General features: G+C 40.5%; 1 protein-coding gene and 1 pseudogene across 5 annotated transcripts in view; one reads left to right on the plus strand and one right to left on the minus strand.

Moving 5' to 3' along the window:
- Nucleotides 1-25,500, minus strand: part of NME7 (NME/NM23 family member 7) — a 279,199-nt gene that overhangs the window by 204,234 nt on the left and 49,465 nt on the right. For all 4 annotated transcript variants that reach the window (XR_014303906.1, XM_082702768.1, XM_082702770.1 and 1 more), the window contains exons 4-6: nt 17,493-17,603; nt 13,803-13,853; nt 8,728-8,935 (exon numbers count right to left, since the gene is read on the minus strand). Coding sequence is in view for 3 of the 4 variants with exons in the window: in XM_082702768.1 (XP_082558894.1) it covers nt 8,728-8,935; nt 13,803-13,853; nt 17,493-17,603 (370 nt within the window). In the remaining variant the exon portion in view is untranslated. The remainder of the gene's footprint in view (nt 1-8,727; nt 8,936-13,802; nt 13,854-17,492; nt 17,604-25,500) is intronic.
- On the plus strand, nt 10,415-11,329 carry LOC309850214 (syntenin-1 pseudogene; annotated as a pseudogene). The gene has a single exon. The product of its transcript is annotated as a syntenin-1 pseudogene (transcript).

Raw genomic sequence — 25,500 nt, forward strand, 5'->3', positions numbered from 1 at the left:
ACACAACACAAAATGAAATAAAAAACTGTAATGTTTAAAACCAGGTAGGCCACCACTTCAGCGCACATAGTGTTAGCTGGTGGTCAAGCACAGGGCTGTGGAGCCAAAGATGCCTGGGCTCAAGTCCTCATGAGGCCAAGGTGTTTAAACTCACTGAGTCTCAGTTCCTGCTAAATTGGGACGATATAAGCAAATGCATGGGAGACTGTGAGAATTAAATGAGATACTAAAGTGTCTGAAACAGTGCCTGTCACATAGTGAGCACTTAATAAACATAAGGTTTATTGTTGCTGCTTTGAATTCCAAAATTTTGTGAACACCAGTGACCTAGATCCTGGAGGTATGACAATAAATTGGACATCCTTAAAGAATTCAGTCTATCAGGAGGGTAAACAAACACAAATGCTTTTAAAATATGGTAAGCAATAGAGCTATGCAGTAGGTATGAAGCAAGCATCAAGGAAGGGTACCTTTTCAGAGAACTAAGAAACAGATAATAGTTGATCAGAGTTACTGTTACTGGTTTTTAAGTTTTGTTGAGGTCAAATTAACATGCTTTAAAATGAGTATATTTAAAGGATACAATCTGATGTTTTGACACTTGTTTATTCATGTGGAAACATCACCACAATCAAATATATCAGTCACCCCTCCTTCCTTTGGGTAATACCTTTCTTCTGCCTCTCCCTGCCTCCCCTACCATTAACTATTACCATTACCTCCCTTACCATTAATAAGTTGGCCCTGTAATCAATGACCTGTTTCCCACCATTATGAATTAGTTTAATTTTTAACAGCTGTACTTAAATTATATAGTATGTACTCTTGTCTAGCTTTCACTTAGCAAGATTACTTTGAGATTCATCGACTGTACTGTATATCAATATTTCATTCCTTTTTATAGCCAAATACTATTCTTTGTGTTAATATCATGGTTTATCCATTCATCTTTTCAACATTTGGGTTATTTCTAGTTTTTGGATATACAAACAAGGCTCCTATGAACAAAACTGTTATGTACAAGTCTTTGCATTGATATTTCCTTTCATTTCTCCTGGGAAAATATTTAAGAGAAGAATGCTTGGACCATAGGGTAGGTATATGTTTAGCTTTTTAGATAACTGCCAAACTGTTCTCCAAAGTGACCGTACCCTTTAAATTCTCAGCAGCATAAGACAGTTCTAGTTTCCCCTCACAAATGCCACTTGAAACGGTCAAGTTTTTTTAAGCCTTAGTCATTCTAAAAGGTGTGTAGAGCATCTCACTGTGGTTTTAATTAGTACTTCCAAAATATCTAATGATACTGTATATTTTTAATGTGCACTTATATACGCATTCATGTGTCATCTTTAGTTAATTGCCTGTTCAATTTTTTTGCTCATTTTTAATTGGGATGTTTAATTTCTTAGGTGTGAAATCAGCATAAAGACAAATAGATTAGAGTCAAGATGGCAGAGAACTGGCAGACTGAGATGACATCAGGTCACAGGAGTTCAGCTACACAGTTATCAAACCATTCAGAACACCTACAAACTCAACACAAGATTGAAGAGAAGAAGAGCAGCAATTCTAGAAACAGAAAATTGACCACTTTCTGAAAGGTAGGACATGCGGAGAAGTGAATCCGAAGCAATGGGAAGACTGGGGGAGGGGGCGCTCCTGGCAAGTGGAGCAAGAGCACAAAATTTGAACTTTTAAAAGTCTGCTCCACTGAGGGACATCACTCCAGAAGCTAAGCAGGGGTGGAACCCTCGCAGGGACAGCATGGTCTCAGGTCCCGTGGGGTCATGGAAGGATCAGGAATGTCTGAGTGTACAGAGAACTCGCAGGTATTAGGGCAGGGAAGCCACCTACAGAGATGGAGCCGAGGAGTGAGCTCCAAGCTCGGAGTTACCTTAAACTGTGATCTCTGGAACAGTCAGGTTACTGCTCTTTGAGCAGGTACCTCACAAGTGGCAGATCTGGGGAGACCCCCCCTGGAAGAGCAGAGCCACAAGAATCTGCTGGGTTTGGAGACTCCAAAGGGGGCCGTGTGCCAGAGAGAGAAACAGCCACAGGCCAGGGGAGCACAGCTGGAAACCAGGAAGATGGGAGGGATTGACTGGTTTTCTCTGAGGGTGCAGTAAGGAGTGGGGCCCGAGCTCTTGGCTCTACCGGGCAGAGACTGGGCAGCCGCCATTTTCATTCCCGTCCTCCAAAGCAGTACGGAAAGCGCTCAGGAAAGAAAAGCTCCCAGCATGAACCCAAGCAGATTGCTTAGCCCCAGCTCCCAGCAAAGGCGGTGCAGTTCCGCCTCAAGCAAAGACATTTGAGAATCATGGCAAGAGGCCCCTCCTGCAGAGGATCGGCAAGAATATCCAGCCAAGACCAAGCTCACTGGTCAAGGAGAACAGTGGAATTCCAGAGGAGGGGAAAGCAAAACATGGAATTCATGGCTTCCTCCCCATGATTCTTTAGTCTTGCAAAGTTAATTAAATATTTTTAATTTTATCTTTTTTATTCTAATTTTTTAACTGTTCCTCTTTCCTCTTTTAATGTTTTTAAACTAGTTTATCTTAACAATAGCTTTCTTAAAAAAATCTTTTAAAACCTTCACTATTATAGTCATATTTTACCCTTCATTGTATCTACCTTTATTTTCTGTATACATATAGGGTTTTTTCTTCTAAAAAATTTTGGGATACAATTTCTTTTAATAGATAAAAATATACCCTAAATCCAGCACAGGGCTTTGTTCTGATCTCCAGCCTGAGCAAATTCTCTCTACTTTCTTTTTCTTTCTTTTCCCAACCAACTATTCTTATCAATTCCTTCTTTAGAATTTTTTTTTAAATTTTTATCTTTACAGTCATACTCCATCCCTTCATTGTGCTTACCTTTATTTTTGTGTATATATATGTTTTTCTTTCTTTAAAATTATGGGAGGTAGTTTCTTCTAAGAGACAAAAATACACCCAAAATCAAGTGGGTGGCTCTGTTCTATTCACCAGTCTAATATATATATATATATATATATTTTTTTTTTTTTTAATATTTTATTTATTTATTTGACAGAGAGAAATCACAAGTAGATGGAGAGGCAGGCAGAGAGAGAGAGAGGGAAGCGGGCTCGGGAGCCCGATGTGGGACTCGATCCCAGGACCCTGAGATCATGACCTGAGTGGAAGGCAGCGGCCTAACCCACTGAGCCACCCAGGCGCCCATATATTTTTTTAATTTTTAAAAAAATTTTTAAACTTCTTTTTTTTTAAGACTTTATTTATTTATTTAACACAGAGAGGATCACAGGTAGGCAGAGAGGCATGCAGAGAGAGAGGGGGAAGCAGGCTTCTTGCTCAGCAGAAAGCCTGATGTGGGGCTCAATCCCAGGACCTTGAGATCATGACCTGAGCTGAAGGCAAAGGCTTAACCCACTGAGCCACCCAGGTGCCCCAAACTTCTTTTTGCTCCCTTTCTTCTCCCCCCAATTTGGGGTATCTTCTGATTTGGTTAGCATATATTTTTCTGGGGTCTTTGCCACCCTTTTAGTATTTCATTCTCTCGTTCATATGTTCTTATCTGGATAAAATGACAAGGTGGAAAAACTCACCACAAAAGAAAAACAAGAGGCAGTGCCAAAGGCTAGGGACTTAATCAATATAGAAGCTGGTAATATGTCAGACCTAGAGTTCAGAATGATGATTCTCGAGGTGCTAGCTGGTCTCGAAAAAGGCATGGAAGATATCAGAGAAATCTTGTCTGGAGAAATAAAAGCCCTTTTTGGAGAAATAAAACAACTAAAATCTAACCAAGCTGAAATCAAAAAAGCTATTAATGAGTTGCAATTAAAAAAGGAGGGTCTTACTGCCAGGATAAATGAGGCAGAAGAGAGAATTCATGATATAGAAAACGAAATGATGGAGAATAAAGAAGCTGAGCAAAAGAGAGACAAATAACTAACGGACCACAAGAGGAGAATTGGAGAGATAAGTGATACCATAAGATGAATCAACATTAGAATAATTGGGATTCCAGAAGAAGAAAAAAGGGGGGGCAGGGCAGAAGGTATATTAGAGCAAATTATTGTAGAGAATTTCCCTAATATGACAACGGGAACAAGCATCGAAATCCAGAAGACACACAGAACCCCCCTCAAAATCAATAAAAATAGGTCCACACCCCATCATTTAATAGTAAAACTGACATGTCTTAGTGACAAAGAGAAAATACTGAAAGCAGCCGGGGACAAGAAGTCTGTAAAATACAATGGTAAAAATATTAGATTGGCAGCAGACTTATCCACAGAGACCTGGTAGGCCAGAAAGAACTGGCATGATATATTCAGAGCACTAAATGAGAAAAACATGCAGCCAAGAATACTATATCCAACAAGGGTATCCTTGAAAATAGAAGGAGAGATAAAAAGCTTCCAAGACAAACAAAAACGAAAAAAAAATTGTAAACACCAAACCAGCTCTACAGGAAATATTGAAAGGGGTCCTCTAAGCAAAGAGAGAGTCTAGAAGTAGTAGACCAAAAAGGAATAGATATAATATACAGTAGTAGTTACCCTACAGGGAATACAATGGCACTAAATTTATACCTCTCAATAGTTATCCTGAATGTAAATGGGCTAAATAAATGCCCAATCAAAAGACACAGGGAATCAGAATGGATAAAGGAAAAAAACCATCAATACGCTGTCTACAAGAAACTCATTTTACACACACAGACACCTCCAGATTTAAAGTGATGGGGTGGAAAACAATTTACCATGCCATTGTACATCAAAAGAAAGCTGGGGTGGCAATCCTTAAATCAGATAAATTCAATTTTAAGCCAAAGACTATAATAAAAAATGAGGAAGGACCCTATATCATACTCAAAGGGTATGTCCAACAAGAAGATCTAACAATTTTAAGTATCTATGCCCCTAACATGGGAGCAGCCAAATATATAATCCAATTCACAACAAAATCAAAGCAGCATATCAACAATAATACAGTAATAGTAGGGGACTTTAACACCCCCCTCCTGAAATGGACAGATCATCCAAGCAAAAGATCAACAAGGAAATAAAGGTCTTAAATGACACATTGGACCAGATGAACATCACAGACGTATTCAGAACATTCCATCCCAAAGCAACAGAATACACATTCTTCTCTAGAGCACATGGAACATTCTCCAGAACAGATCACATCTTGGGTCACAAATCAGGTCTCAATCAGTACCAAATGACCGGGATCATTCCCTGCATATTTTCAGACCACAATGCTCTGAAGCTACAACTCAATCACAAGAGGAAAGTTGGAAAGAACCCAAATACATGGAGGCTAAAGAGCATCCTACTAAAGAATGAATTGAGCCTGGGTGGCTCAATGGGTTAAGCCTCTGCCTTCAGCTCAGGTCATGATCCCAGGGTCCTGAGATCGAGCCCTGCATTGGGCTCTCTGCTCAGCAGGGAGCCTGCTTCCCCCACCCCCCGCCCCGCCTGCCTCTCTGCTTACTTGTGATCTCTCTGTCAAATAAATAAAAATAAAATCTTAAAAAGAAATGGATCAATCAGGAAATTAAAGAAGAACTGAGAAAATTCATTGAAAATGATAATGAAAACACAACAGTTCAAAATCTGTGGGACACAGCAAAGGTGGTCCTGAGAGGAAAATACATAGCCATATAAGCGTTTCTCAAGAAACAAGAAAGGTCTCAAGTATACAACCTACCCCTAAACCTAAAGGAGCTGGATAAAGAACAGCAAAGAAAGACTAAACCCAGCAGGAGAAGAGAAATCATAAGGATTAGAGCAGAAATCAATTAAATAGAAACCAAAAAAAGAGTAGAAGAAATCAACAGAACTAGGAGCTGGTTCTTTGAAAGAATTAGTCAGACTGATAAACTCCTGGCCAGACTTATCAAAAGACAAATAGATCAATAAAGCAGAAAGAATATAGAAATGCACTCACAGATATATATAGTCAACAAAAATGACAAATGTGCAAAGGCAATTAAGTGGGGAAAAATTTTTTATTTCAACTAGTGGTGCTGGAACAATCAGATGTCTATATGCAAAACAATAAATTTGGGTTATATATCATAACATATAAAAATTAATTCGCAATGGATCATGAAGCTAAATATAAAAACAAAAACTATAAAACTTCTAGAAGAAAACAAAAGGGAAAATTTTGTGACCTTGGAAGAGGTCGCAATTTGACAGATAAGAAACCACAATGGAAGAATGAATTGATAAACTGACCTTCATCAAAACTGAAAACTTCTCCTCATCTAAGTACATTGGTAAAGAGAATAAAAATGCAAACAACACACTGTGAGAAAATATTTGCCAATCATATTTCCACGTAAAAAATCTGTATCCATAAAGATACAGATTTTTCTGTATAAAGAATTCTGAGCAAAGTTTTAAAGGGCCAATAAAACTACCTGGGTAAAGGGAGAGATGGCATGCCAAAGCAGAGGGTAGAAAGAGTAAAACCAAGAAAGCGAGAAAACCAGTCTGAAGAGGAAGAGGCAGGATATGGACTGGAGAAGAGGCTAGCATTCAGAGCATTTTCATAAAACATGTTAAGGAGCTGGAACTTGATTCTGGGGGGAATGCAGTCCTCTGGGACATTTCTAGTAGAGCTGTGACATGGACAGATCAGATTCTTTAGACAGCTTGCTCTGAAACCTATGTGGAAGAGGAATTTGAGAGAGAAAGTCTGAGCCAGAGCGGTTGCAGCAGCCCAGATCACAGCTAGAACAGTGAGAGCTGGAATGAAGGGAAAGGAGAGAATTGAAGAAAATGCTTAGATGGTAAATCTATACAACTTTTTACTCATTAGATGTAGGGGGAAAAGGAGGCAGAAGCAGGGCGCCTGGGTAGCTCAGTCAGTTAAGCATCTGCCTTTGGTTCAGGTTATGATCCCAGGGTCCTGGGATGGAGCCCCATATCAGGCTCCCTGCCCAGCAGGAAACCTACTTCTCCCTCTCCCTCCCACTCCCCATACTTGTGCTGGCGTGCTCTCTCTCTCTGTCAAATAAATAAAGAAAATCTTAAAAAAAAAAAAAAAAAAGAGAGAGAGAGAGAAGTAGATTTACTGGTCTCAAGTTTCTTTGCTAATAATATGCAGAACACAAAAGGAATAGTTTGGTAAGTTATAAATAGTTCAGTTTGGGATGCACTGTTTGAGTCTGAGTCTGAAACTCTAAGGGAAACCCTACACACAGAATTAACTAATTTGTTAATTTTTTCCACATAAAATTATCTAGTACAATTTCTGATTACTCAGTCTATTGCTTGCCCACTGACTTATAACCCCCAAGTTCTCATTACTTGTGGGTAATTTCCCGAGCACTTGGGCTATGACACTGACACACTTGTCTACTCCCATGTCATCTCACACTGCTTTTCCTACTAAAGCTTTATAAAGCTTTAGTTATAAAGCTTCCGGTTGTATAAATTAGTCATCCTATCACCACCACTTCTTCCCCTTTAAAATTCCCTTTGCTCTTTTGACTCTTCTATGCAAGAATTTCATTAAGTTTCATGAAAAACTCTGCTAGGATTTTTACTGGAAAGATACAAAAGAAATGAACAATTTTCCTTGGATTCTGTAATTAAGAGACATTTATTATCTTAGCCAAAATGATTCTAGTGGAATGAAAGGAGGAAGCCAGATTGTAGTGACTGTTCTCCATGAGTAGTCAAAGGCAACTGAGGAAGAGAAAATTGTGAATACAGTCTCGATATGGAAGAAAAAGGATTAGACAGTAACAAATAGGAATTGAAGATCAGGAGAGACTATTTGAGGATGCTTGTGTGATGTTCTTCAACTTTTCTTTTCCATGCACTGCCCTAGTTTCCTTGCGCATGCTGTGAGCTCCAGCCGGAGTGTTCGTCTCTGATAGCTAGTCACTAACATGACATCCACAATACTCACTCTTCTCAAGACGAGAGTCAAGAGAAGGTATCCCTAAGGCTTCATAACAATGGGATATTTCAGGGACCAATGTCAGAAAGAGCTAAAAAATTTAAGTGTCCAAAATAGAAACAAATATGACAAATATATCTGAGACATTTCTTCAGGAGAAAGGATGATGGTAGGTAACTCTGCAGGGTTCAAAGTAGAGGACTGACATGTTTGACTCAGCATTTAAAAGGGTTGCACTGGCTTACTGCTTTGAGAACAGTCGTCTAAATGACTGCGCCACCCAGGCGCCCCTTTATGCATTTAAAATAAGTAACTGTAGGAAGAACAAAGACTGTTTCATAAACACTAACTCTCTATAGGAAAAGAAAAGGATGTTAAACTTGAAGATGGTGTTAGGTCTGAGTTAAAACATACAAAATGATGTTTCTTTCTGAATACTGACTATCCATCAACTGGTCTCATATGAAGTCAGTAATTCAAACACTGATGAGCCTGAAAAATTTAAGTGGCTTTGAATGTAAACTGGGATCATGAGTATTTTAACTGGAGAAGACTTACCTTGGCCATGACCTGGTTACCAGTTCACAAAAGAGACATTACTGAACCACTATTTAATCCTAGGCAAAGGGTCAAAGGTTTTAGAGAAAACTTTAGACTCTTAGATCAGCTGTAAAACCTGCCCGAGGACAGCAACAACAGAAGAGACCTTACTCTGACATAAAACATTTAACCAAAAAACAACAACAAAAAAAACCTCAAAAAACAAAACAAAACAAACAAAAAACAGAATTAAAAGATTTTTAAAACACCTTACCCTGGCAGCTGAAGCAAAAGAATCAGGGCCATGAACTGCATTTCTTATGCCATCGGTTCCAAAGAGAGCTCTCAGGCTTTCGGGAGCATCGGTACGAGCCATCCCGGAGTTCGCGGGTCCCAGCAGTCTTTTCCACTCACATACAGCATCCTCTCTCAAAACCTCCATGGCGATGACAGGACCACTTGTAATAAACTGGATCAGCTCACTACAAAACAGGTAAAATCTTGATTGGCTTCATTTTTCTGTCAACCTGTCTCTCAAACTATTGGATATAGTGAATTCTGCCTGAGCAAGATAAAGTTTTCATAAATTGAGTGTCTTGTGGTAGCCTGAGGTACTATAAAACACTAGAGTTGTCAAATCATTTACTGTTAGCAAAAAAAATAAATAAAAATAAAAATAAATAAATCTGTGTTTCATTGAATTTAAGACGACTTCATTGACTTAAAATGCATATTACTGGTCAACTGATTATTGCTTCTTCTGTTGTTCTGAAAGGTAAAGAAAGGATCTTCCTTTTTATTTTCATGTGGTTTACCATGGCAGTCAAATAAGATTTCATAATATAGAAAATTATGAGAGTGGTCTTATATTTACAGTAAGAATGTATTTTTGTGTAGATTAAAATTCAAAGAATGGAGGGAGACTTTCAGTCAATAAACATGGAGTTGGTCTAGTGATAAAGAAAATACAGAAATTAACAGGCCTTGAAAAAACATGCTCTTATTACTATAAAAGCTACTCTTGAGATATTCTTATCTCAAGTTATTAGAGAATACACACAGGTTCTTGATTAAAAATCCAGCTTGGAGTCACAGTAGCCCAAGCCACGGAAAGCAGCTGCTCGTTTCCTTTGCCACGTTTTATGTGCACAAAGCGCAGTGACAAGTCCAGCGGTGAAGAAAGGAACACCATTCCTCCCACTGTGTTAGGCAGGGACAGAATCCTTTCTAAAGCAAGCCTGTGGTTCTCTCTCATCCAAACTATGAGAGGACAGGACCGTCCTGGAGAAAAACACATACTTCCTTCCTTCATTGACTCACTTTTTTAAATCATGTCAATTCATTCTGAAGAGGATTTCTAAAAAAGTAGTATGTACAAAGAAGTATTCATACTCTCCATCCTAACAGGCCTAAATGACCTCTTCATACATATTCTGCTAGGCTATAGCAGGAAAAAAAAATAGATTTAAGGAACCAAAATCAAGGGAACAAACTCATGTTTATCCATTCAATAAGCACTTACCGATTAGAAATCAAAATACTCAACAATATCCTTGCATCCAGAAACTGGTAATGTCCTGTTAATACAGAATTCTCAGACACACAGAATAGGCCTATGAATGTGGCATGTAATAATGCAGTGAATATTGTGCCCAACTATAAAAAATCCTGGGAATGCTTCATGAGACTATTCCCAACCCTAGAGCTACATCTTCCATTGCATCTTTCCTAACACCAGAAAACTAGTTAATTCATCCATTTAATAATTTACTGCACCCTAGTCACATATAAGACATTTAACTAGGTGCTATAATATATGCTACCAACACAAAGCAGAACTATGATAAAGAATCATTTCCAAGAAAATTAGGTATTTTGGGAAGTCCGTGTCAGTTACTAGAGGCGGCGGGGCGGCAGCGGCAGTGAGTGGGTTCCTTGTGGCCTACAATAAACTTGCAAAAATGTCTCTGTGCCCGTCTCTTGAAGACCTGAAGGTAGACAAAGTCATTCAGGCTCAAACTGCCTTTTCTGCAAACCCTGGCAACCCAGCAATTCTGTCTGAAGCTTCTGCTCCCATCTCTCAAGACAGAAATCTCTATCCTAGACTGTCCCTGGAGCTCTCCCAGTACATGGGCCTGAGTTTAAGTGAAGAACAAATCTGTGCACCTATGGCCCTGGGCCCTGGAGCACCAGGTCAGGGGCAGCTGGCGGCGAGACCTTCCGGTATGAACCCTATGGTGGCCCCGTGACTGGTAATGATGTTGGAACTCGTAGAGCAGAAATGAAGCAAGGGACCCGTGAAGTCATTCTGTGTAAGGATCAAGATGGAAAAATTGCGCTTGGGCTTAAATCAGTAGATAATGGCATATTTGTTCAGCCGGTCCAGGCAAATTCTCCAGCCTCACTGGTTGGTCTGAGATTGGGGACCAAGTACTCCAGATCGGTGGGGAAAGTGTGCAGGCTGGAGTGCTGGTAAAGCACACGAGGTGCCCAAACGAGCTTTTGGAGAGCAGATTACTAGGACTGTTCATGACAGGCCCGTTGTCGGAGAGTCACCATGCATGACGATGGGACTGGACATGCTGGCTTTATCTTTAAAGATGGGAAGATCACTTCCACAGTGAAAGACAGTTCTGCAGCCAGAAACAGTCTTCTCACAGAACGTCACATCTGTGAAGTCAACGGGCAGAATGTCACTGGGCTGGAGGGTGCTCAAGTGGCAGACGCACCGTCAACATCTGAGACGGCAGTTACGATGACTCATGCCTGCTTTTATTTCTGAACATATTAAACGGATGGCACCAAGCTCTATGAAAAGCCTGACAGATCACACATTTCCTGAGGTTAAAGTCATGGTACAATGGAAGCCTCACTGAACTCCAGTCTACTTCTTGGGCAGTTTGACTTTATATTATGCATATGAAGCTTTCTAGAAGCCGGAGAGCATATGCTGCATGAAGACGTTTCTACCTTACATTACGGCTGGGAATCTTACTGTCTTGATTGGATATCTTGTTCACACTTCAAGATCATTGCAGCCTCATTCTGGTTTTACAGATGGGAAACCTTGGACAGATTTTCTGATTTTCATAGAGTAGCTTCTCTACTGGAAACCCAATGCTTTTACAAGCCATTATGAGTAGAATGACTGATAGAGGCATAGCTCTGTGTTAGAACCAGTCACCGTTCTCTTACATACCAAGTCGTGCTGTTCATAATACTTTAGTTCTATGGCATAACTGCATTTTTAATGTGTAACCATAGCACACGGACAATGACTGCTTTTGATGGGTTTTTAGTTCTCTGGGTGTATGTGTGCTCTCACACATGCATGTGCGTGTAAGACACCAATTAAGTGCACTGCTTGCATCCCGTGTAAGCATGATACAGTGTACGTTAGGTTGCTAGAGCTGGTGTTGGTCATCATTTAATTGTAATTACCTTTACTTAATATGCTTCAACTGTCACCTTAACTGTAATAAGCATCTAGAATAAAAGCCAAAACACAACTATTGCTGATTTCTAAAACCCAAACTGCAGCTCTGTGTTAAACGATGTAACAGCACACACAGCTACAGACCAGCTGTGTCTGAGAGTCTCTCGCCAATTGTGCAATGGAAATTCCTTTCTTCTAAAACTTACTGGTATTACTTTCTGAGAAATGACTCACTATATATTAAATGTAAAAGATCTTATACCAAATAGGATAAACTTCTGACTCCCTTTATTCATGTGTAGATTATGTGGAATATTACCTAATTTTGTCTTTAGCATTCTGCACCCTCACTACTTAGGGGTGGTTGGAGGATGTTTCCCAGGTAATTTGTTCCACTTCCTGATCCCTCCCTACAAAATGGAAGTGACACTTTAGCCTGATTTTTTTCTTTATTATGGTTTATGCCTATTTCATCTTAATTAAATATGTATAATTAAAAAAAAAAGAAAGAAAATTGGATACTCTAACAAGGCTTGGGAATATTTTATACTTCCTGATTTAAAGGAATCTAACATAATAATTTTCTCACACACATGTTAAAAGAAACACTATCATATGAAGAATACCAAATAGCATGTTTAGTATAGCTGCCTAATATTCTTTATAGAAATGTAAGCACTTCTTTGTCAACAGTAATATATACTTCACAATATTCACTTAAATTTAAATATATCCCAAATATTTAGAACATAAGTTCAATTTTTAACACATATTAGTTGCTCTACTTCAAGGAACAAAAGTATTAGTTGATAAGGGCTCTGTGGGGGCACCTGGGTGGCCCAGTTGGTTAAGCAACTGCCTTTGGCTCAGGTCAGGATCCTGGAGTCCCTGGATCGAGTTCCGCATGGTTGGGGCGGGGGGTGGGGGCTCCCTGCTCAGCAGGGAGTCTGCTTCTCCTGCTGACCTCTCCCCTCTCGTGTTCTTTCTCATTCTCTCTCTCTCTCTCAAATAAATAAATAAAATCTTTAAAAAAAAAAATAAGGGTTCTGTGAACACTGTTTTATGTATACAAGAATGTCAAGAGCACAAGTAAAACTCCCAACCCAGGAACAAGGGGCTGGCTCAGTCGGAAGAACTGTGAGTTTGAGCCCCATATTGGGTGCAGAGATTACTCAAGGAAAATTCAGTTGTGGGTAATCAGAGGGGGGACAACCATAAGAGACTGTGGACTCTGAGAAACAAGCTGAGGGTTTTGGAGGGGAGCCGGGTGGGGGGTTGGGTGAGCTTGGTGGTGGGTATTGTGGAGGGCACGTATTGCGTGGTGCATAAACAATGAATTTTGGAACAATGAAAAGAAAAATTAAATTAAATTTTTTTAAAACCCTTTAAAAATAATTATCACTCTATTTTAATCTACTGAAATCTAAAAAGAATGCTCTACCTTTTATAATTTAAACAAATCATCCTATTTACTTCTGATTAAAATTTAAGACATCTAATAATAAAATAAAAATTCTAATCTAGGGGTGCCCAGGTGGCTCAGTCCATTAGGCATCCGTTAGGCATCTGCCTTCGGCTTGGGTCATGATCCCAGGGTCCTGGGATTGAGTCCTGCATCAGCCTCCTTGAACAGCGGGGAGTCTGCTTCTCCCTCTGACCTTCCCCCCCTCTCACGCTGCCTCTCCCATTCTTTCTCAAATGGATAAATAAAATCTTAAAAAATAAAAACTGATCTAATAAAAGGACAGAAAAAACAATTCATAGAAAATAGTTCTCTACTGTTATAAGATGTTGCTATGATCTTTTTGACAGATGCTTTCCATGTCACAAGTTTCTGAAGTACAGAAGTACAATTCTTTAGTTTTTTAGGATATCCTCCATTGTAAATCACTAGCCCCAAATTCAGCACCTACTTTAAAAAGGGCCTTGATTGATGGTCTACATGAAAATCCATTGCTTCTTTCCTATAAAATAACCAAAATGACAACAGTTAAAAATTATATTTAAAAAATTACTTGACTAAAATCTTGTAGCTTGCATTAATAGAATAAAGATGAAACACTCTATTTGATCTACATGTAACTGACTAGTGACTTTTCACCAAGTATTCTGCTCAAATCCTCCCACTGTTCAAGTTTTTTGCTCCCTGAAGATCTATTAAGATGTAAAATTACAATGAGCGTAAAGGGCGCTCCTCTTCTGCTCATGCTCATATCTACTGCCTTCCTCCCATTCTTGAAACATAGTTTAACATTTGACCAATAAGATTTACTTGTTCTTTACAGATAAATAAGTTACATAAAAGAATGCAAAGCCATCTTCAAATTTAAAATTTATCACTTTCTTCTTCAGGTTTTAAACTTGAAAGGGCAGGTTAGAATTTTAATTTAATAGTTACAGTTTTCTCTCTTAGAGCTTATGTTTTAAAATCTGCTTGACAAATTAAGCATATCACTGTATTCTTATTGGTTACTAATGTATTAAAAACCAATGCTTGAACTGACATCATCAAAAAAAGGGGGTAATATAGAGATATTCAGAATTTGAAGGGCAACAGGGATTTACCTCACGAATCTATATTTTTCACTAAAGAATATCTACAGCCACTGAAAGGATAATGGACTTTAAATTGATTAGCTGAAAAGTCCAAACAGCTTTTTAATCAAATCAGGTCTCTCTCAAACTGGGGCAGTTTTAAAGGCTTTAAATTGAGTTCATAGTATGTGACAAATATGTCAACATCAACTACTTTTGAAAACATCAGAGAAGTTAACATGTCCTCTAGCAAAGGATTATCCTTCCAAGCGTGGTAATTTAGTATGCAATGTTTTAAAATCTGGGCCCACTACAAAATGAATTCACGTAATAAACTGTAACAGGACACACTCTTATTCAAACCAAATGTACTGAAGTATTTTCTTTGGTGATGAAAGGATTATGAAAGTATACTATGCAAATATGATAAATAAAATTTGTCCCTAGAAATGAGAGTGGACGAAAACTCATCTTTCTAGGACCTATTTTGCCAGCACTAAATTATTCTCACAATAATATGTTAAAATAGGTTATGATTGCCTACATTGTACCTATGAAAATAATAAAGTTCAGCATGATCACATAACTTGGACAGGGGAATTTCAACCCAAATCTCTGGTTGCAAATCTCTGACTGTTTTTGTCCTTTCTGTTACCAACTACAGAGGGTCAAGAGAAGAATTCACCAAAAAAAAAAAAAAAAAAGGATATATTATATTATAGTCTAAAATGAGGTAAGACCAAATGTCTGAAAAATTAATGTGGGAGCTTTCTAAGAGTTAGGGGTAAGACGACTGAAACAACCAGTTCTAAACTTTTCAACACAACTGGGCTACTAAAAAAGAAAAAAAAATCATAATCTTTAATACTGATGAAAAGAAAGATCTCAATTATTAAAAGTGTTTGCTTCCTTCTTACATGTCACTGACCCAATAGTTCTCTCTATGCAACATCCAAAATGGAAACCAAGAATGAATCATGAATTCCTCCCATCATCCTTACCTAATTCTTCCCTTAAAAAGCTGAGATGGAAATAGTAACAAGTGCATCACCACTTAAAGAAGGTTTTTGTCATTGTTATGTCTTGCTGTGTTTTTATAAAGAAACCATCCTCTCACAAAGATTTATCCATTAATGCTCTCGTGAAATGTTTCCTTAGTGCCCCTCGGAGTCAGGCGCTAAGCCCAGCTCTGGGACTACGGAGTCAGTGGGGACTCCGCCGCTGCCCTTCGGACACCGTCGTGACGGAGGAACTGACATTGGGGCAAACAAGTTCCGCAAAGACTGAAATGCTGGGAGACACCCCTCCCAGGCCTCTGGTACTCCTGGCATGTCTCACTGGCCATGCCAAGAATCTAAGGCCCCGACTGTCCTTTCTCCTACCTTTTCCCGGGAGTTACGTTTACAATGAGCAGCTGCTGAGGGATGAGGTCGTGTCTCTTCAGCACAGAGAGCAGCCCGGTGTACCGCTCGCTGATGAAGCAGCGGACAGCCCGAGTTCAAGCCCCTCGCTGGGATGCGACCAGCTCTGCACACAACACGCATCCGGACCCACAGCACGTCACTCCCACAGGACGCGCAGGCAGGGAGAGCCGACCTAAGCATGATGTGCTTTACCTGGCGCTTGCTGCCCCCAGATAAAGTCCCTGTCTCCGGCTCAAGTGCTCCGCATCTTCTGCCTGGCGTCCACGCAAGAGGAGAAGGCTGACTGACTAGCTTTCACGGCGGGCAGAACCCGACACCTGACCGTAAAACTAACAGAGGCATATGAGGTGCTGTAAAAACATCAAGGAGCCAGTGAAGTTTTCTTGGGCATCTTTGTCTGGGGGAGTTTGACGCCAAATCCATCAAGCACCAGCAGTGTAGAGACAAACCATTTCCAATCTCACAAGAACCATTCGAAGTCATTTCTCTAGAATCCAGTCCCATGCTGCTATGAGAGCAAGCTTTCTTGATATACTCAGAAATAAGACCAATTTAACTGTTTACAAAGGGTCATGACCTCGGTTTCACTAAATAATATCACCAGTATTACTGCTACTAACAACAGCTAACATAAACGTACACTTACTAGATGCTGCGGTTTTTCAACTACTTTGCATACATTAGACTCACTGAACCCCATGGCAGCTTCACGACACAGGCCGTGACACTCTCCATCTCGCAGATGAAGAAAACGAAGTACGGAGTAAGGCAGCCCGAGCCCCACGCCCAGAAGGTGCGATCACATGCGCTCCGGCTCGGAAACGCGAGCCCCCGCTTTTCTGGAAAATAATGCAAACTGAAGACTTGACACAGGCAAAAACTCAAATATATGTGTGCGTGGGGTAAAATGGGAGGTATTCTGTTAAGGTTTCGAGGGATCAGGCTCAGGAAAGCCGTGCTGGATACCCACCAGCACCAGCCCTGCCCTCAGAGCCGTACCTGCAATGGCCCCACAGAGCCTCACACACCTGGGAAGCTCCCCGGCCCCAAATCAACAGAAACCCCCTGTGGAGCAACATAAGCACAGCGCGGCAGCAGCTCTCCGGATGCTCCACCAACAACTCTCCTATAGTAAGTCCCTGAATAACCCAGGAGGACCCACTCCCAGGGGACGGATCGCTTTTCAGAGCAGTCAACGGCCTCGTCTCCCGTGACATACACGGCGAGGAGCTCCACGTGGCCTTTTCCAGATGCATCGCTCTTCGACATCTCAACCATAACACTCCCTCGTCAAAGAGAAATACTCCAACCTCCGTTCCCTTTCCTACCACTTTTATACAGTGTGTTCGACAGTAAGAAAACATTACAATTACCAGGCATTGGTGCTATAGAAGCCAGTGGGGTTACAGAAGACAGTACATAATGGTTTATTGGTTACCTGCTTGGAGTCAGCCATCATCGATGGATCTAATTACCCGGTGTCTTACTACTCTCTCGTTCTAGTAAGTTTACTATTATGTTTTTCGCCAGTGACAGGTTTTTTATTTTAAACAACGTGACGAAAGATAAAAGATGATTTAAAAAAAAAAAAAGAAAAAAACCAAGGACTAGACTTTACATAACTGAAAATGATCAAAAAATTACCTTGAAAGCATCATCATTTTGAGTTTGGTTATAGTAAACCCAGCTTTGTTTATCATTTCAATTATTTCTCCAGCTTTCGATACTGCATCAGGTTTAATCAGAGCCAACGTTCTGTATGGAAATAAAGAACAAAGAATAAGTTTGAAAATAAAAATAGTTCAGTTTTGACTTATAATTCCCAAGCAGTGGTAGTTTCCTTAACAATCATTCTAGATCATCAAACATCAAAATAAATTATTTTAAAAAGTATATAAAAGGTCTCTGAAAAACTTAAAGTAAGCTTTCTATTTTTCCCAGGGAAATAAAAATTAGGTACCAATCTAAAAATAATAATGAAAGCTTAAGGGGAAAAAAGTTAAAACTGTGATATTTAATATGTCCTAATTAATGTAGGGAAGGAAAAATTCTTTCTGTATCCTTCAAGCAGTTCCAAGTAGACGAAGAATTAAATTTACATGAGACAGATTAATAGGAGAAAAAAGCCAAAGTTTTATTATGTGGCATGGAGGCCCAATAATGAAACTGAGACCCAAATAAATGACCAAAACTGGCAAGGTTTTCTTTGGTTTTTTGTTTGTTTGTTTAAAGATTGTATTTATTTATTTGACACAGAGAGAGAGATCACAGGAAGGCAGAGCAGCAGGCGGGGCAGGGGAGGACAGGGGGGAACAGGCTCCCTGCTGAGCAGAGAGCCCGATGCAAGGCTCGATCCCAGGACCCTGAAACCATGACCTGAGCCGAAGGCAGACACCTAACAACTGAGCCACCCAGAAGCCCCCAAAACTGACAGTTTGTATACTTCCTAGACAAAGAGACAATAAATTTGTGAGGGATTGACAGGATAAAGGAAACAGATGTGGGGAGCCTGACTGGTTCAGTCAGTAGAGCATGAGACCTCACAATCTCAGAATTGTGAGTTTGAGTCCCATATTGGGTACAGAGATCAGTGAAAAATAAAATATTTTTAAAAAAGAAATGATAGGAAGCTTTAATTAGTAAATAATTCTAAACAGAATTTAACGGAGGTAGTAGATTAGAAAGAAAGTAACGAGGTTTGCTTCTAAAGTTTGGTTGGCTTTAAAGTTTCTATCTCTGGAAATAAGGATGTCTTTTTTACTACTTAGAACAGGGAGAACACCTTCCCTATGGGAGGTTTATTTCCTGCATCAGGGGGACAGAAGAGAGTCTGAGTGTCCCTGCACTGTTTTTAAAGTGACTTTTATTTTAAATGATCGGTATGTCAAAGTGGCACATTTTGGGCCATGCTGCTCTTGGCCTCCACATTATAAAACATTTAAAATTTCTATTTCTTAGAACACAGTTTATAAAAAAGGACAAATCTTTTTTAAAAACTGCATTTAATATATTATGAACTTGATTTTTGGTCTCTTAGACTTTAACAAATACAAGCGAAGCAGTCAGTTCATCACTGATCTGGAAAGAAATTCTTCCTTTAACACCCAAGCATCACACAAGGGTTGCACAAAGACCCAAATGTCTTCTTACCCAGCAACTTAGCTGGAGAGCAAGCAGCATGCTAACTTTTCAAATCACACTTTCCTCTAAGAGGACTCATCAGAGCCAAGCACTCTTCCCACTCTGAAGCCCCAAAAGGTTTTTGGAGATGGAGATCACGTGAATGGCCTCACTTTACTGATGAGGTAACCAGGCCCAAAGAGTGACACCAGGGTCACACAGCCAGTCAGAGGCACCTCCAGGACAGAACGCCCAGCTCACAGACTCCTAGGTCTGCACTCTTCCCATACCACAAATAACATCGCTCTGAGTATCGTAATTACAAAACCCTCAAGTGTAGCATTTGCAAATATCAGATAAAAATCAGATGAGTTCGAGTAACTCAGTGTATAGGACATGCAAAATTATGATAAAGAACTGCCACCACTTTCCCTCCTTCGTTTTCTGTCGTTCTGACACACAGGCATGATGTCAAGGGCTCCGGCTAAGAAGTGCACTGGCCTTCTCACAGCTGGCTTCTTCACCCACGAGGCAAGCCTAAGGATACGGCAAAGCTATAATAATTCACGTTAACTCATGGCTGGTTTTTAGAACATATAAATAATATAAGTTCATCTCAACTTATTACAAGCCGTGCCAGCAATCCTTTCCTTTATTTTGAAGCAAATGACACACTGTTAATATTCATATTATATGGCTTCATCAAAGAGAGAAAAGTCTTCACTTTTTAGCTCACATTATAACACAGTATACTCATATCACCCACATATACAACGAAAACTCGTCACTTTTTAACTCACATTATGACACGTTATACCCATAAACCAAACTGACCCACATATTGCTTATGCTAAGCTCTGGAAGAACCTTTGCGAACTACAGCTCTTAAAGAAAATATACAACACATCAGCAGTCACCAATTTCTATGAACAAGAACCAACATGGAAAATACAAAACCGACAAAGCTTAAAGTGCAATTTCATTTTCTCTTTACATGCCTTACAGGAGGCAAAGGGCTGATAACTGGGAGTCATTAAATAAATCTGCCTATCATCGCCTCACTGCTTAACTGTTCAGTAAATAATAATTAAAGTATATTCTGTACAGAAAGGAAGACGGGCTTGCGACATCACGTGTGTCATTTAAAAGAGAAGACAGCACATAAAGAAACAAAAGGACCAGTGTCCTCTGCTGCAGCATAACAAGCTACAACACTGCGGCCTGTGGAAGGGTTCACGTGCTCCATGCCTCCTGCTCCCGTGTGGGGACCCAAGTCCCTCGGGCTGCAGCAGGACTAACCTACTTTCCCAGAGATTTGCAGACCAATGGCCTTGAGAAGTGAAGGACCAGACTTTCCCAGCAGATAAGGACTGACCACATTTGAAAACAGCTGCCACTGATGCCAGCAAGTCTGTTCAGGGTCATGTCTCACGTCGACACACAACTACCTGCTTGGGCACCTGCTTCTCCCACACGTCACCCCCACCATTTCCACGCCTTCGCTGGACAGGGAAGATGGGCTCTGAGACATTCGTCCACTACCTTCCCAGGCTGCCAGCGCCCTACACAAAGCAACCTTTCCTTTCCCAACATACTCCTCCCGGAAGCATTGAGTTTTGATTGACGAGCTGCCAAACTTGAGTTGAGAACCTGTTCTCTGTCCAGGAAAAAAATCACCCCAAAACGGAGTGGCCTAAAACAGCAATTTCTTAAGGTTCTGAGGTGGCCGGGCAGCAGTTTCACTGGGGAGGACTCACACAGCTGCGTGTGGCTGGCGTGGCAGCTGGGACAGTTGCCTTCTTTTCTCCTTGTGGGCTCTCACCCTTAGGAGGTCACACCAGGCTTCCTCAGGGGCAGCCACATGGAGTCCGACGTGCGAACACTTATCAAGCATCCCCTTGAGACACATCTGCTGACATCCCTCTGGCCAATGCAAGGCACACTGTCAAGTCCAGAGTCGAAGTGAGAAGGGACTGGACAGGGCGTGGATCCCAGGAGGTGGGAGTCACTGGGAGCCCCCGCTGTGAGGACCTGCCACATAGCAATCGTCTCACCTGCCACGGAGCGCCCAGTGGAGGGTGTCCACAGGAGATGCTCCCAAAAGAAAATATATATATATAAATACATATACATAAAACCATTCTTTTACATTACAGCTTCTTAGCAAAGGAGAGTGAGAAAATAGTTTTGCCACCCTTTGCCAACTCAGAACAGAGAATTCTGCAAAACAAGAGGCGAAAATACGTTCTCCCTCCACCAACAGGCTCCGGGCAAAAACTGCAGCAGATGTGTCCAGGTTAAAGACGCTGCATCACAAACAGCCTAGATGGCACAGCACTGGAGACTCTGAACATTAGCCGCCTGAACGAAGAGATTTGTAAACTTCAATCTATATTAATTGATGTAAAGATTTCAAAAGTTATACATATTGGCCTTAAGCATATAAAAACTCATTTTAAAACATCAACCCAATGCCAAATTTGTAGTTTCTTTTAGGTTTTCTTTACAAGCATAAAGCATGTGTTTGCCCCCTGGAAATCCGGAGAATAGCCTCAGATGGGCACCTGTGGCTTGGAGGAAACCTCACTGCGCCAGAACCTCCGACTGGCAACAATGGCACAGTGGTTCAGGGCACTCCTTCCACTGAAGACGAAAAACAGTAGGTAAGATATTTTTACAGCAAAAATAAATTGACGAGACACTAAACAATTATGAGTATGAAAGTGAACAAAAAATCAAGACCCAGACAAATGAGAAGGGAAGTTGCGTCAACCTTGCCAGCACTGCCTCCGTCTGGCTAATCCGAACTTTAATCTGTACCACATCACTGGGAAAGGGGAAGAAAACCCAACAGGATTCTCCCTATTATTTACTTAGGATCAAAGGCTACCTCCTAAGGGTGAATCAGAAAGCAGCAGGCCTTCCCTGGCCTGACAGCCCAAGGTCACATCACTAAGGTAGCCTGGGAACTTCCCAGTTTTCACTCAGGTAACGTCAACCAGATCGCTGTCGCCAGGCAACACTCAGACGCAAACACAATTCCATCCCAGAAGGTCACTTCATCCTTCACGAAGTTATTCATACACATATGCAACCGCAAACACACACGTATCACACCCATATACATGTCCACGTACACACAGACACATGACAATCTGCACACACACATGAGAAAGACCAACATGAGGGAGAACCAGAAGACACAGCACAAAACAGAAAGCCCCGCACGCAGCTCAGCTACTGGCACTCCAACGTGGACCGTACAATGGCCACGCGGACCATGGCTGAAGGCAGGACTGAGAAGGAAGCTGCAAGTATCAGGCAACTGGGAAGTCTAAGCTATCAACAATGGGTACTCAGATTCGAAAAAGAATCTGTTGGAATAGCGAGGGATAAAAATACAAAAATGAAAATAAGCACCAAATGGTCTGACAGAAGACTAGATGCAACTGATAGAAGAATTCTGAACAAATTCAGAATAAAGCACAGAGAAACAAAAAAATATGACATACATACGGGGGTAGTTTCAAGAATGTAAGTGAAATAAGGACATTTTCAGCTGAGAGAGCTCTCTACCAGTGAACAACCCTAAGGGAAATTTTAATTTAAGCAAAAATAAAACAATTCTGGGCACCTGGGTGGCTCAGTGGGTTAAAGCCTCTGCCTTCAGCTCAGGTCATGGTCTCAGGGTCCTGGGATGGAGCCCTGCATCAGGCTCTCTGCTCAGCAGGGAGCCTGCTTCCTTTCCTTTCTCTCTGCCTGCCTCTCTGCCTACTTGTGATCTCTCTCTCTCTATTAAATAAATAAAATCTTTTAAAAAAAAGTAAAATAAATCCAAACAGAATGTCTAAAATAAAAAATAATACTACTAAAAGGCCAAAAGTGGTGAAGTCTAATTGTTAACTGATTATATAGAAGGATAATAATGAGTCATTGGCTTCACAAAAACAACTGAAAAAATGTGCAACAGTAGGCAGAAGGAGAAGCAGACCCCCCCACTTAGCAGGGAGCCTGATGCAGGACTTGATCCAAGGACCCCAGGTTCATGACCCAAGTCCATGGCAGACACTTAACTGACTGAGCCAGCCAGGCGTCCCTGATCGGAGGAGCTTTAACAAGAGAGAAAAGATTTAAAATTAGCTAAAAGAGTAAATTGTATGTTAAGGGGTGTTACCACACACACAAAAAAAACCCGATATAAAAAATTAATAAAGAGAACAGGAGAAAATTTTCGGAGGTGACAGACTGACTTATATCCTTCCTTGTGGTAAGAGTTCTACAGTGTAGACTTATCTGCAAAGTCATTGAGCCATATGCATTGAACAGCTGCAACTTTTTTTTTTAATACGGTGTGGGTTTTTTTAAAGATTTTATTTATTTATTTAAGAGAGAGAGCATGAGAGCCGAGCAGGTCTGAAGGAGAAGCAGACTCCCCACAGAGCAGGGAGCCCGATGTAGGGCTCGGTCCCAGGACTCCGGGATCATGACCTGAGCCAAAGGCAGATGCTCAACCAACCGAGCCACCCAGGCGCCCTGAATAGCTGCAACTTTTTAATGTCAATTATAACTCAAAAAAGAGATTTAAAAAAAGTAGAAATGTGAGTCAAATGTTATACATTGATAGTCTAGGGGAACTGGACAACCAAGGCTGGTCTGAGAGCTGAACCGAATTATACTGAGTGATCTGCATAACTGCCTCAAAATGAGCTGATGGGCCCAAAGAGATCGGTTTTACTTTTCTCTCCTACTATTTCTCTCGATATAAAGAAAGGAGCGGAGTATGAGGACCAGAACAGGAATGTCTTGATTTCATAAATTACCCTTGATACTGTACGCACTGAGAACAAGACTAAGTTATAATTATTAAATACAGGTTATTTCTATAGGATTATGAGAGACATACATGTATTTATTTCCCCATATGCCTACTTTTTTGGTCATTGAAATGAGACTAGATTTTTAAAACTTGAATTCTGAAGTTTATTTAAATCAGCCAAATGGTTGCTGGATTTACTAGCCCACATGCAGGGCTAGTAAAGAATCAAAGAATCAGGGGCGCCTGGGTGGCTCAGTGGGTTGGGCCGCTGCCTTCGGCTCAGGTCATGATCTCAGGGTCCTGGGATCGAGCCCCGCATCGGGCTCTCTGCTCAGCAGGGAGCCTGCTTCCCTCTCTCTCTCTCTGCCTGCCTCTCCATCTACTTGTGATTTCTCTCTGTAAAATAAATAAATAAAATCTTTAAAAAAAAAAAAAAAAAAAAAAAAAAAAAAAGAATCAAAGAATCAAAAGAGAAAATGGTGAAAAAAAATGGTGGAACAGTTTAAGTTAGTAAAAATAGAATACTGCATATGTGTTCATTAGTTTATTATATATCATATTTATTCATTATATTTATAAAGCCCAAATATTTAAAATCTGTCTTCACATTCTTTAGTTCCCCCTCTTTTGAAATCAGTCCCGTTCAACAATATCTACCAGCGTGTTAAAGGCTTAATAGAGAATGCATGTGAGCCAAATGCAACAAGGCTTACTGGTTCCCTTGACTTTCTAGCTCTGTGGTTGTGGCCAAGTTACTTAACTGTTCTATAAAACAGAATCAGAGACATTCACTTTAGACAGACAGAATTAATATCTTGGGGTGCCTGCGGGGCTCCGTCAGTTAAGGATCCGACTCTTGACTCGGTTCAGGTCATCATCTCAGGGTGATGAGGTCAGGCTCTACTCAGTGTGGAGTCTGCTTGAGAGAAATTCTCTCTCTCCCTGGGCCTCTGCTCCACCACCCTCCCAAAACAAGTAAAAAAATAAAGTATATACACACGCACAAATTGTAATTCCTACAGGCATTATTATTTTATTTTGATTGGGTCATACTATTAGCCCTACCTCTCGAATTCATTTACTTTTGTTAGTTTAAATGAAAATTTAACGTAGTCTTGAACTGAGACTCATATGAAAAGTGCCTATCACAGCCCTCCGCATACAGCATGTGATCAAAAAAATTAAAGCTATATTTATTACTTGCACATAAAGGAATGATGGTGTTTCCTTAATCCTGTAGACTTTCACCATTAGATCTCATAACAATGGAAGAGTTCTACTTATCTAGCATTCGCCACGTCCCAATCCACCACCACCTGTGTACTAATATCCACAACAAGCACAAAGCCACCTTAAGAATTCTAAAGGACTTGTAGAAAGGGCTATGAGGGGCTTGTAAAGAAGTCACAGGAAGAGTATTACTACTGGAATTACTCAGATAGTACACAGTCAGCTCCTTATTTTGGTGGTAGACTTCAAAAGACAGTTGGACAGGTGTTTTTTTTTTTCCCCAATCAAATTAAATGGTAATTGGAGCTTTATAAACAGAGAGCCTTACCTTCCACCAGTGGACCCTACTTTTACTTACATAACAATCACTCCACAATGCAGGGAATCTCCCAAGACAAGACAATATATAAGCCACAGAAACTGAAGCCGAAAAAGAAACAATGGAAGTAAAATTTCATTCAAATACAGTCATTCTAGCCTCAGAAG

Source organism: Mustela nivalis (assembly GCF_964662115.1).
Source record: "Mustela nivalis genome assembly, chromosome: 16".
In the NCBI taxonomy this organism is placed as follows: domain Eukaryota; kingdom Metazoa; phylum Chordata; class Mammalia; order Carnivora; family Mustelidae; genus Mustela; species Mustela nivalis.